This window comes from Toxoplasma gondii, chromosome XII (genome assembly GCF_000006565.2).
Source record: "Toxoplasma gondii ME49 chromosome XII, whole genome shotgun sequence".
Lineage (NCBI taxonomy): Eukaryota > Apicomplexa > Conoidasida > Eucoccidiorida > Sarcocystidae > Toxoplasma > Toxoplasma gondii.
The window spans coordinates 1,224,232-1,238,059 of record NC_031480.1 but is presented as its reverse complement, the minus strand read 5'-3'; the positions used below and the strand labels follow the sequence as shown (position 1 = coordinate 1,238,059).

Below are 13,828 nucleotides of genomic sequence, written 5' to 3'. Positions count from 1 at the left end.
AGCAAGCCTTGCCTTTGAGGCACGCGTCGCTCCTGACTATCCAGATATATAGACGGATATATGCCTCGCTACATCTGCATCTCGCAGAAGATGAGAAGAGCTTTTTGTATTTCGTTTTTGCGGCGGCTTTGCACGTAGGCGGGGGTCAGTTTTCGAATTCGAATGAGACGTCGAGATAGCCATCCCAGTCAATGCATATTTTCAGCTGCAAGAAGACAAACGCTTCATCTGGCTTTTCTTCTGCGAAAGGAGAACTGTTGAGGCCTAGCGCACTCGTCGTTCGGGCCACAGAGTAGTCTTGCATCGACACGGAGAGACTGGCGTCGAGACCGAGGGGCGTACGCTGCGCGTCGAGACGCTTTGATTTTCGAGAAGTTTGCTTTAGCTTGGCTGCCTGAAGTTTTTGCTCTTTGAGGATTTCCGACTTTTCTCCGAGGGTCAGTGAGCCGCAGAGCACAAGCACTTCCGGTTCGAACGGTCTGGACGAGGGAGAGGCAGAGGCGCTTGTAGCAGCGGCCTTTGCGTCAGACGCAAACGACTCCTCAAACAGTTTGATTAGTGTACCCACGGTGGCGGTTTCTGCAACTTTTCCACTCCGCTTCAAGCCACCGAGGGCTTCCAGCAGCTGCCTGTCTCCGGAGTGCCCGAAGCGGCGGCAGATTTCTTTGGACGGCAGAGAGACATACTTCACCCACCCAGACAAATTGTTGTACATACAGAGGTGGAAGAACATCATTCCGTACCGACGTTTTGCGCACTGAATCATGATCAAGGAGAGCGGAGTGCCGCAGACGAGGAGCACATGGTCGAAGGAGAGCTTGTCGTTGTACAAGCAGTCTTCTACGTAGGATATGAAGGGCCGAGGTTCTTGGGTTGGCGCAGCGGGCTCCTGCTGGTCCTTCAGAATCAAGCAAGGTGACCCACGCACGCACTCGACTTCGAGCATAGTCGCAATCAGTTTCCCATCTGTTTCGTCGGCCAGACGTCGGCGTTTCACCACATTTCGTCGCGTTTCTCTGCGGGCGTTATCGGAGAGTGGACTGGTCCCGCCTTCCTTGGCCAGCCGTGACATGTGCCCTCCTTTTTCCGAACTGGCGCCGCCTTCTCCTGTCCGGCTTCCTTCCGGAAACCTTATCGCCGCGATCGCCGTGTACAGACAGAGTGGGAACTCCATGTCTTCGAGCATGAGTTTGACCACCACATCTTCTTCGTTGATGATTGACACAGTCACCAGAGCCGTGGTGCTATCGCTCACAGGAAAGTCCCCAGTGTACAAGTGCCTTCGTGAAGCAATTCCAGAGTTGTCAGTCTGTGCCTCCCGATCTGCAGATCCAGGTCCAATGGCCTGTCTTACGTAACACGGTTTGCGAGTCCAAGCGCCTCCGCCTTCGCTCTCTGCGCCTCTGTCAGCCAAATCTTGCATGTGCTTTTCGAGCTGCGCGCGCTGCTCTCTGTCCAAAATCTTGAGATCCTGCTCCACGCTGATGAGACCCGTCTGGATCTGAGCCAGTCTTGCGGCCGTCTGCGCGTGTCGAGTCTTCAGAGCTTCTACGGCGTTCATGACTGCCTCGTAGGCAGCGAGGAATGCCTCTTCGACTCCGTCAGATCTGCCGGAAAGACCCGTACCGCGCCTTGTTTGGTGGCCCGTCTCTCCAGCCTCCCCGACGAGGCTGTTCAGGATGTCTCCCCCGGCTTCCGCATTCTCTTCTTCCTCAGCGAAACATAGTAGTCTCATTTCCTTCATGGTACCGCACTCATCCTCCAGCGACTCGATGTCCGCGCGTTCTCCCTCCAGTTGCCTCTGCAGAATCGCCTTCTGCTCAAGAAAAAAGTTGTGAATCGTCGCCAGAGACAGACACGTACCAGTGCTCAGTTCCAGCGATCGGCGGAGACGGCTGATCTCTGCCTCTAGAGTCCCTACTTTCCACTCCAAGCTGAACGCTTCGTCTCCAATGTCTACCTCCTTCCCATCCTGTCTTTTTCGACTGTCCGGTACTCGCCTCCGCTGCTTCGAGAGCTGCAACACCAAAACAAAAAAAACGGTCAGCCTTCGTCAGAGAAAACTACTTGAAATAATAACCAAAGTCGGCCACCAGTTGGAACGTTGGGCTTTGCTCATTTGTTGCGGTCTCATGAAATGGTTACAGCGAAGAGGGGCACAGACACGATAGAGCTGGTCGAACACAAAGAGCGGCGGAGATTACAGTAAGTGTAGAAGGAAAGAGAAGGCGAACAGGCCCAAATCAAGACAGAGATAGGAAAGAGCACGGGCAACCTTCTAGATCAGTAGATCGTTACATAACGAAAGCGAAAGCTTGGTGGTTAGGCAGAAAGGCTTGTTGATAGACGGCGCTGCAGTGACACACACTGGAGAAATGCAGGCACTCCCGAGTCCATCCCACACCTTTGTTTGGAGAACCCTGTTTCGTCTTCGATAGTATTTCATCTTCTCATGTGTATTCCGGTAGACGATCAAGAGACTTTTCGCGATGTCTGCTTGACTGAAGGACGGAGAGAGGACAGCGCCTTCCTGCTCGAGAAATCGCCGCAGTTTTGCTTCACTGAGTATCCTGTCCTCTCCATCTCTACCCCGCAGCAGTTTGCTCCACTGGCTCATGCATGCGCGGCCGCCAGGAGCCCTACGGGACCTCAGCGGATATCCATCTGACACTTTCGGAATCGGAGCCGCTCTCTCTGTAGCTCTAGGAACCAAGGGATGCCGAGCAGGTGGCGCCGGCCCGCTGAGAAGCGCCCCTGCTGGACCTTGACTGGTGCCTGGGAAATTATCAAGCAATACAGTGACTCGCGCGTGCTTCTTGATAACCCTAGTAAGGGGTATCCAGTTGCACTTTTTCTCGATGGCGAAACACAGAGAAATGGGGAGATGGGGGGAGGTCGAATGACAGGAGCTGAGAGGGGAAATCGAGAGAAGGTTAAACATTCCAAGAGTCAGAAGACATGACACACTGTCTTCGCAGCCTTACCAGTAGCCTTTCCGTGGGCGGCGAGGGCGCGTCGAATCTGGACGTTCTCTTCGTAGAGTCGTTGATTCTCCTGTTGCAATGTGGTGACAGAGATAAGAAGTTCTTGGTGCAACCCTGGACTTTCCATTTCTGGAGCAAATCTTTGCCCAGCTTTCTGGGCCGACGTTGAGCGGCACCCCCTATTGTCAACCGTCAGTGGCTGGCCGCGAAGGCCATTCAAGGACCGCTTTTGTTTCTGTGCTTGCTTCTCTGCCAGTGCCAGCTCGAGCTCCGCATTCAGCATGGCGATTTGATCGAGGACGAAACGATCTGACTCAGCCGCGGCGGAATCAGGAACTGGAGACTTCTCCGCAAGCGTCTGCCGGAGACCGTGGTACTGACGGAGGCGGGACTGGGTCCGAGCAACCTCAGCGTCGTCCTGTGTGAGGCAGAGGAGCTTGAGGTCCCTGATCGTGGCGCCGTACCTTTCCCGTTCATCGTTTACAGCTCGCTTCATCTCCTCGTTCGCGATCCTGCATCGTTCGATCTCGTCTTGGAGCTCTTGCAGCGTTGACCCTTTCTTCCGGCCACCCTCCGATGTTCCTTCTGGCCAGAGGACTGCCAGGACGTGACCCGCTCCGACTTCGACCTGCTCTGGCTGAGCACAACAGTGCAAAAAAAGCATCTCCTCCGTAAAGTAAGAAAGTATTCACACTTCTTGACTCGCGATCCTCGGGGGCTCTCGTATGCTCAACTCCGGGAGTAAAGCCTTACTGAGAATGTCTGAAGTCGACGAGCTGTGTCTGGATCAATTCCCAGTCTGCGCAGGCGTTCTGCTGTCTCACAGCGCCTTTCGTGTTCCGTCGTAGGCAGACCCGGCTGAGGGGGCCTGCGAGAAGAAGCGGAAGAGGTCGGGGAATTCAGAGGCGGCAAATGAACCGTTTCAGGTCCAATGTCTGAATCGTCTCGCCGTTGCTCATGTCTCGTCGGGGGTGACCGGAAATTGAGCGGGGGAAGCTGGAGGGGCACGAGATACACACAACATGATGGATTTGAGCAAAGATCCGTTGTATGCAAAAGTGATGTACCAATAGCTGAACTGTAGTTTCCCACATCAAGTTTCGACACGCGTGTATTCTCACTGCTTGAGCAAGGAGGAGGAAGCTGCTACGGATACGCCCAGTTGATCCGGGGGATCAGGAGAGGAACATCTGAAGAAGTGCATGAGTGGAGTGAAGCGCTGAGAAACGCAATGGAACGGGTGTGTTCATCCACAAGAAGTAAGAGGCAAAGTGAGCATACGCCGAACACAAAAGCCAACTGAGGGGCCGCTCTAATATACTTTCCTTTGTACGAGTGACGAAATAGCCGATTCCGCCGTGTTTCTCTTCCTCTAGCAAGCGACCGATCATCTCCATAAGAAACTTGGAAAGATATAGATTCGGTCACGTTCCATACGATATCATGTATAGGAAAGGGTATCCCTAGCCGTTGCACGTTTAATGCTGGGCCAGGACAGCCTCCGCTTGGAGTATCAAAACGCACTTTTCCATCTTTCTCGTATCTCGCGGACGCCAAAACCGGTGCGTGAACTTGCAGCATTCGTGATCCTCTGTCGAGTGACCGAAGATATCTCAAAGGTGACACGCCGGGAGGAAGATTCCCGCCGTCATTTGTCCTGTTGACATCCGATGACGTCCTTTGTCTCGAGAAGGCGCCTCCGGGGTCGCCCCCCGATGGTGTGTTTCTCCGAGGTGAACCAGACATCTTCCATCACTTTATTTGTATAGAGGAAAGCAGCGAAAAACTTTCCTTCAGCGTGGGCCTGCACAGGTCAAGAGGAAAAATGTTTCTGCGTTTGCCACAGACGTATAATTAGACTACCGGTATGGCTTCTTCGAAGACGTGGTCACAGGCGTGCGATCGGGCCCGGGCAACTTGGCCTGATTGCTCTTTAATAATTGAGACCGGAACAGAGAAGCAGTCGCGATCTTCTTTTGGTGGAAAATTACACCTCAGATTGACGCAACGCGTCATATAGATTTAATAATAATCGCGTTGACTCATCCCGTGCTCCATTCTGAAACTGAAGATAAACATTTAAGAAGCAACAATGGAATATACCTAGGATCAATGCGTTTATCATCAGATCACGGAGAACTCTCGAATCACACGGAAAGCATATTCATTACCCGCAGAAGATGTGGTAGGGAAAACCCATCCAGCTTCTTCATTTGAACGGTGTCCGCTGAAGGTGACTCTTGGACAATGTTTCCCGTTTTCTGTATTCGATTCTTTGTACAGGGCGCGTGAAATAATGGAACTATTAGCAATTTTTTTGACGTTTAATCTTGAGGGACCTTTGTCCATCACTTGATTGACAGCGCACCTAGAGGCCTGTCTTCCTTGAGAGCCCAATAAATGAGAATTAGCTCGACGGTTGAGACAAAACGACTTCATCAGTACGGACTAGGACGTACGGAATGTTCAGATATGTCTGCTGTCCTTAGGGAACCAGAAGACGATCTGGTCAGCGTTGTGGAGCGTGCAAGAGGGGCGGTACGCTAAATGAGCATACTGTAAGACAATATCAACCTTTGCTGCTCTGTTTTTGCTTTGTTATTTGAAGCGCATCGTCAACTCGAAGGTGCTTCCGCTTTTCTTTTGCTAGGGAGACGTTTTATCTTAAAGAACCTCACAGATCCGCGACGCGTTTTCTTTGAACGTAGCTGGTTACGAGGAAACAGTCTTGAGTTTGGCATTGCGGCCCCACTGCGCCCCACGATCTGGACATAGAATTGCTGCACGGTTTTCTAGTCCAAGATCCGCGCGATATTCCGTTGCTTCATTGGCAATTTCAGGGACCGCTGACCATGCGCTCTTTTCAGATTTTCGATCTACTTCATGCAATGAATCTCCGATACAACTTCCGTAACCGGTCTGCTTCTCATATGTCTGTAGCACATGCGCTTCCCGTTTTCATTACCTGGGACATTTGAATGATATTAGGCTGAAAACCTGTTCAAGTTTTGCTCGATGTAACAATGGCAGCAGCCGGCGGAAACGTTCTAGGCACTATCACAAGATGGCTTGGTTTCGTGTGCGGTATCCTGACAGTTCTTTTGTGGTGTTTTCAGCTCTCATCGGCACGACCATCTATTTCAGTTTCAACTTCAGATTTCCTTGCAGATGTGAATAAAGGCTCCTGGCGAATGGCATTGTTTTCCTTCGTCCCGAATGTGTTTGTAGACATCTGGACTCCCTTCGTCATGGGTGCGGTTTCCATCCTTTGCCATCTGCGCATGTTCCACTTGGAGTTCATAACGGTTAATTTTGCTCATTTCTTCGCCTGGAATTTCGTCATGGCTCTATTCGGGAACATCGGGTATGCCGGCGGTGTTGGTGTCATCGTCGCTTCATTCACGCTTCTGACCACACTTCTAAGTTTAATCTGCATCATCGTGTGCAATGAGAATGCCAGCCTCCAACTCGGCTGAGCGATTTGTCGTTTTCGTATGGACATGAGGCATTTTCTCCCAGGGTTACACACATCAGCGGGGGGTTTTCTGCCTGATTGATGTCGCCTATACTGCGTTGATATGGGCACCGCCGTCCCAAAAGTGCAAGCAACGGCTTGAGTTAAGGTTGTTATGGCTTCTGTCTCAATAAACATAGACTCGAATTGTAGTAAACGTGTTTCTTCTGAGATGTCAGTGCTTTAGGGGGCGTGCAACTGCCGTTTGTGATTTTCCAATTCAATTACCTTGCCTCAATCGACTTGCCATGCTGATACACATCAACCTGACAACTGAACGCGGCACCTAATTTATGCATTGACTTGCGCACTGTTTTCAGTATAGCTGTACACATCACAGACAGTTGACAGCACATTGGCACGATCAACTCTCAATGCACTAGATATATCGCCGGTTTACAACATTCGTGGGGGTGTACGACTCGGCGAGTGCAGGCTGACTCAACTGAACCGCGAACACCGGCCACCGTTACATTTTCCGCGGTTAACATATCACTCGGACAAATAGAAGCGAGCCCGCTAATGTTGGGATCAGTAGTATGCTCACTGGTCAAGCTTCTTAGTCAGAGCTATAAAACACAACTCAGCATCTGCGTTGCTAGACCAACTACGTGGCAGTACTTGGCCGCATGCCCGTCATCGAGAACTAACTTTAAGGTAGTTTAGTGGTAAAATGCAGCTAAGTCGTAATCTGGTAGATTCCATCATTAGCCAAGGATATTCCTGCGTTTCGCGGCTGCTTCTCATTTGCCGATTCGACTGTCCAAGACAGCAGTCGGCAAGAGAGTGCAACAGAATACAAACCACACGGCGCCAAGTACAATAGAGTAGCGGCGGCTTTTTCCACTCCTCAAGTGCCTACACCGATTCAGATGTGCCTGCTACAAGCATTCAAACCACAGCGTGTCTCCGAAAGGTCGATAGCAGAAACAACTTTCCTGTGTCACGTACGTTACATGCAAATGGCCAAACGTGTAGCAGTGCCGAGTGCAGTGTAACATGGGGCCTACTGCATCTGTAAGAGGTGCGGGCCAGAACTGCCTTTTGTTTAAAGTAACTTCGCACGTGTATTTGTAAGATTGAAGGATTCATGCAGAGGGACGCAGATCGCCAACTGCGTGAATCTCACCCTTGCTGACTGGGATTTGCGTAAAGTGGCCAGAACAACGCCGCCACAAAGTTGCCATGGTGACAGAGTCGCACGAGGGCATGCCTCGATAAAAGTGTCTAGAGTACTTGCCGACTACCTGTGGAACAGCTTAGGCCCTTAAAACATTTGCGTCTCCATAGACCTTAGACGTCATCAAATGTGCTCTATTTCATCTCAAGATCGGGTTATTTTTACCAGCAGGTTTTGGTTTTTCTGTAGACAGCGGGATACTGGGACAGTTAGCAATGAGCCACGACATGACTTCCAAGAAGAAGTAAAAGATATAGCAGTTGGTAGAAAACCTCGGAACCAGTTTCCATGTACGACGAGATCCGTCAACTTCCTGGAGTGTTGCTGCGTGTCCAGTTTGCCTGTTTTTTGCTCAAGTTCGGTTTCACACGACATTCTCTAGTAGCAGTAAATGTTGACTTCTCTGTTTTTTTGTTCGCAAAACTCGCGGCTGTAGGACCAAACGTAACCTGAGATGGGAAGCCGAAACCAGATGATTCAGTGACATAGCACGGCACGGGCGGTGCTGGGGTGAGGTTTTCTGTCGCGGGCGGGGAGATCCTTCCCAATCGGGACGCTTTGTTCTTGCTGATGTTAGTTGGCGTCGAAACACGCATGCGTGTTGGTACACGACCGAATTCTTTCTCTCTCACTTCGTATCTATGAGGCCGATCACGCGTGCGCCACGAATACACTTCCGATGACGGTCTAGGCGGCGTTGATGCACCGGCCTTCTGGGATTCCAACAGGGAAGTGTTTGTGTGGTTATTTATCCCAGAGGCATCGGACTGAGTGCCTTGTTGGCACGTGCCAGCATCACGATAAATTCCATGTTCCCCCACTGGGAGTTTCTCAGCCTTGCCAAGAACCCAGTGCTGAGTGGGGGGGATACCACGCCCAAGCTGAAGTTCTGATCCTGTGACACGCTCAGGAGCGCCTTGCATTGCCGTCTTTGTAAACTGATCAGAGTCCAAGGACGCAAATCGAGGTGTTTGACCTCGATATTGTATATTTACCGGCTGAAGTAGTGCCTCTACACCTTGGGATGTGAAGGAGGGATATATCAAAAATGGTGGATGAGGTCTAGGACCTTTTGTGTCTCTCTCATCGGGGTCCGGTATGTGCTCTGAGAACATATGACACGCTGGCACGTTGAGCTGGTGAGTATCTACACGAGGAGATGTGGAGCCGATAGTCCGGCCCACAACTGCCAGGTTACAATCTCCGGAAGGCTGGATTTTGTGAGACATGGGAGGGCGGATGCCGCTCTGCCTCTGCTCTGTTGCCTCCGTAGGAGGTTGAGCAAAACGATTCGCACCGACTGCGTGTGCAGTTATGGAGTACGGCACCTGCACGTTAGCAACAGGGGAAGCTGGAACGCCGATTGATGTGCTAGGAAGTAGTCCACTGCACTCGCTCCTTCCCGGCTGTTGCTGGTCTGAAAGTGATGGTTTTGACGGTGCAGCAGCGGCAGCCTGTAATGCGATGTTTGCTCGCAAGTATGTCTCTGAGGAATCCGCCAGCCCTATCAGAGAAAATGGGGCAGTTGCATGTGCAGCCTTCGAGATATTTGCTGATGTGAGAAAAGGACTCTTTATTTCACCAGGGTAGGATGTTGTCCTGACGGACGATACATCAGGGCCGTGGGTCGTGGAACCCTGAGGGGGAAGCCGAGAATTCTGGGTGTGAATACCAGGATGAACGTCTAAAGGCGTTTCCGAAAAGGGGGTCCTAGTGACCATTTTTGAGTCTCCGCTCACGGGCGCACTGCATACGGCTGTGGCACCTTGGAGGAACAGAATCTGCAACGTCCTTTGCAGCTGTTGACGTTGAAAAGCTTCCTGTCGGAGCTTCTGGCGCGTCTCGATGAGCACTTGTGTCTCTTTTCTCCTTTCGGATTGCAGGGCGGCTATCTGGCGCTCAGCTGCCTCCTGGGCTGCCTGGGTCGCCCGTTCTTTCTGTCGCTCCGCAGTTGCCCGGAAGCACTGAGCTCTCCATGAGTGAAAGGCACGTTGTAGCTTTCGATATATTCGTTGAGCTTCGAACAGTCGGGTCAAATGGCGTGTTGCCTTTTCACGCTCCACAAATGTAAGCCATGCTTTGAAGGTGGTTTCCTGTCTCTCGCGTCCCTCTTGACGCAGAAGGCGGCGTCGGACGTAGGCGAAGACGCGCATTAACTGGTCTTCAGTTGCTTCCTTCGCCGAGCGCATTCCAATAAGCTCAGCTCGTGTAGCCTCAACTTCTGCTCTGCTCTCCCTCAGCCTCAATTCATGTTGCTGCTGTTCGACACGGAGCTGTTCTGCCATTCGTCGCTGCATGCCGGCTGTCATGTTGAAGAAATTGAGCTCAGCTGTCCGGCAAACGTGTGCGAGAGATCGTTGCAACTCGTCCGAGAAAATCTGCGAGTCGTCTTCGAACTGAAGCAGCGACGGCTTGCTCCGTGCAGCACCACGAGGAGATGGTCCTTCTTCAGAGCGTTGAAGATGAGAGTAACTCTCGTCATGCATCTTGCCATTTTCACCTCCATGTATGTTTGGCATGCCTTTTCCTAAGGAATCCGAGTTCGGCGCGCATGCGGGAGACGTGAAGCGAGGTACCGCAGAACTCCTCTCATCGGTGCTCCCTGAGCTTCGTGACGCGGATATCCTCTTTTTCATCGAGGACTTCCAGCTTTGGGAAGTAGCGTTCTCTTCCAATATCATGCATGCGATTTTGTTCGCCTCGTCTTCTTCCGAAGCAAAGAGTGGCAGAGGAGGCGCTGAGCTGGTTGTAGTCGCCTCAGCAGGTGATGTATTACCTGTGCAAGTTGCAGACTCTGGAACTGCCACTACGACATCTCGTTCGTAGTCGACGGGCTTTTGCTGTGATTCTCGGAGGCGCCAGTGTGTGGATAGTACAGAACTTGCGCTACCAGTCACCTCTCTTGAATCACTATTCTCTGCTGCTGTTCCTCCATCACTCCAATCTGAGCAGCTGTCCCGACAGGACGACGGTGGCCTCGACGAAATAGAAAGAATACCACACTGCTCGGTACCGCAAAAATCAGTGCACCAGTCCTCTGCTTGCTGTGCATTCCCCATGCAAGATTTCATTTCATCTACTTCCCGTCTTCGGGCATGCCTCGATGCAGAGCTGACGGGGTGGCTGCAACGTTGTGAAGGTGTTGAGGAATTTGCCAACTTCGCTGATTCTTGCAATTGGGAAACGCACCTTTTTATCCCATTTTCTGACTCTTGTGGTTCACCCCTCTGGAAGAGTGAAGTCCCGGATTTCTGGGTTTGCGTCCCTGAAGCGGGGGGATCGACAAGTGCTACGACAACAGGAAGACTCACTGTTTGATTTTCAGTACGCATCCACTTGTCGCTGTCGTTTACTGCTTCGCTGTGTCTGGATGACGGCGATCTAGGTTGCCGGCATGGACGATGGCTTTCCATGGTGAATTCGTACAGGTTGCTCAGTTAGTTAGACATGAGTGTTACCTTCCGAAAATGCAGAGATGGATTTTACGACTACCCCTTAGATAGAACACCAGATAAACCAGAATTCCAGAATGACTGCTAAAAAAGCTTGTTCCGTCCAATTGTTCGATCGGCTTGCAATTTGATTTGAAGGAAAGTCGATTGCAAAGACAGACTTCACGCTGACGATCAGACGGTTTACAAAATATGAAGGGGAATGAAATTTCCTCAAAGAGACTTCAAACACTTAAATTCTCATGTTCATGGCAACGTCGCTTCAAGAGTGGCTGTTCGTGGTAACGCGCCTTGTTCATGACTCGTAATTTGCCCCTAATCTGTGACGGGGGCTCGAATATAACGCCAACAGCCGAGATCTCAGTTCGCGACAAAATTATACCTGTTTCGGAGGTAGTGTGTATATTCGACTCTTCATTCGATGTCCGCGTTTGGAAGTCTGGCATTCTGTACCTACCAAGATCTCTGCTCATAAGGAAATTATACCTGTTTGGGAGATAGTATGTGTAGTCAAGGTATAACCGTTCGATCTGCGCGTTTGCACAAAAAGGTATCGCAGCCTATCTCTACAGAAGAAAGTTATTTTCCTTCGGTGCGTGGGGCCCCTCATCTGCCTCTTCACAGTATTCGTGGACGAAAGACGGAGTGCATGCCCGTTTCCCTCTTATCGTGCTACGCTTCTTTTTAAGTGCTACAGTTATATCAGTACACAGCACACAGGCATTGAGATACCCGCCACTGTCACACAAATCATAAAATATCCTGTTGGTGGTTCTCTTGTGGAATTCAGTGGAGCACCCCAGAGCCAATTCTTATTGTTTGCTTGTTGCTCACCCGGGGTGCAAATGTTCCGTCTGAAATTGCTGTATCACAAGACTCCTACTGTCTCAGTACAGAGGTTTACGGACTATTTGTATGTGTATGACAACGTATTGCCACGACGTGAAACGGATCCGAAGTTGATGCCGGGAGTAACCTGAAGAAACCGCACAGCAACAGGAAACTTCCCTTTGTCTCTCATTTTACCCTATATTGCTCGAACTACAGCTGTTTGTATTTTCCTTCCTGGGGAAGACATGTTTCTCTACAGTTACAAAGCTTGGAGACGTGCGATACATTTCTACAGCTGCGAAATCGAGTATCGCACCATAATATAATCCCGTCTGTCACTTGGCTTTTGAAAGGCCAGGGAAGAAAAACTCGAACTTTGCCGGCCGTATCTCTCCGAGGAAATATTTTTTTTGTCGTTTTTAAATGTAATGAGATGAGCATACGCTCCACGGTATCGTACCCGGCCAACATTTCACAAAACGGCAATTCGTCACCCACAGTAGCGGCAAACTCACTAAAGGGAAGCTGTCAGCCACTCTTCATGAAAAAACCCTCACACGGTAAGAGAACGCAAGCTTAAGCTTGTCATTTCTCTGCTTCTGACACACACCACAGCTGTCAAAAGAACCCCAGTGGACGTTTGTAACGATTCGATTGGCCTCGTTTATGCCTCGGAGCAAAAACGGCAAAACCCGGTAACTAGACACTTCGCTATCGAGATCGACGTTCCCATGCTTCTTCAAAATGGCAATCGTGAGGCTCGTCGCCTTAACGGTGGTCCTTATGGGGGTTGTTAGTGCATCAGAGAGCGAGAACACACCAGCCGTGGACAGTAGCCGCCTGGCAGAGTCCCAGGTAACAGGAAATTTGAATGGGCCGGCAAACAGCCTCCGGAGCCTGTACGCAAAGACTGAGTCTTTAGGCGACGTGCCCAGAAACGCGTCAAAGTCAGATGCAGGAGAAGCAGTTTCTTGTGTGACAAGCTCTTCGCCCTTACAAGAGCACAAAGGGACGAAGGAACCCGATCATCAAAATCTTGAGGACTCTCACCCTACTCTGGGCTCCCCTCCGGCTCCCAGCCAATTGCGGCGCCCGCAACTCGGAATGCTGTCAGGCGCGGGTGTTGTCTCGTTCCAGTCTGGACCCTCTTCTGCACCCAGATCTGCCGAGGAAGCGAAAGCCAAGACGGCCTTTTCGCGTCGAAAACGTGAACCAACTTCTAATGAGAAACGGCTAGCTCGAACCTCCCACAAGATGCGGACACTGGACGCACGTGTCCAGAGCCAGATGTATTCCTTTGACGAAGCTGCTGTTAACGCATGCTCCCCAGCCATTTATGACGATTATATGAGCGAAATCAATAGTCAGGTACCCTCCCACGTACATCCCCTCAAGTGTCTTCAAGCACACATTTTATATACAAGTGCATATCCATCTGTTAGAAAGATTATTCACGCGTCTAAGAACATCTGCATACACACGCACACGTTCATGAACGGGGGCAGCCTTTGACACTCCTTCACAGTCGCTACAGAGGACAGAAGATACGTTCGGTTGTAGGACATGCATTTCTCTGTGAGTTGTCAGTGGTACGGTTTGATAGCACGATTTCTTCGCAGGCATACATCCACGCGTGCTTTGTCACCTTTAGCTCCAGTCTCACTGACTTCTCTTCCTCGTCACATTCTGAGAGACTGTCCGAATTTCACTGACGTGGCATTTTTCCCTCGAGTTCGGATCCTCGAAACAAGTAACCCTCTTCTATTGGAGCTTCGTCTAGTGGGGGCGTTTTGCGCTCAGTTAAGGATGAAACGTCGACTGAAGAGCATTCACAATCTTTTTCCCACACGGCGGAGAAACATGTTAG

The 13,828-nt window shown here is 50.8% G+C and overlaps 2 protein-coding genes across 2 annotated transcripts; both read right to left on the bottom strand.

Moving 5' to 3' along the window:
- Positions 1-145: 145 nt before the first annotated feature.
- TGME49_218890 (hypothetical protein) lies at positions 146-4,571 on the bottom strand (the record flags this gene model as incomplete). The annotated part of the gene is made up of 3 exons (XM_002370622.2): positions 2,985-4,571; positions 2,405-2,775; positions 146-2,017 (listed from the first exon to the last, which is right to left on the bottom strand). The coding sequence occupies exons 1-3, from the start codon at positions 3,646-3,648 to the stop codon at positions 146-148; spliced, it is 2,907 nt and encodes a 968-aa protein (XP_002370663.1). The 5' UTR covers positions 3,649-4,571.
- A 3,412-nt stretch (positions 4,572-7,983) lies between these two features.
- Positions 7,984-10,749, bottom strand: TGME49_218900 (hypothetical protein; the record flags this gene model as incomplete). The annotated part of the gene is made up of 1 exon (XM_002370623.2): positions 7,984-10,749. One exon carries the CDS (start codon positions 10,747-10,749, stop codon positions 7,984-7,986), a length of 2,766 nt encoding a protein of 921 aa, XP_002370664.2.
- Between the last annotated feature and the right edge of the window lie 3,079 nt (positions 10,750-13,828).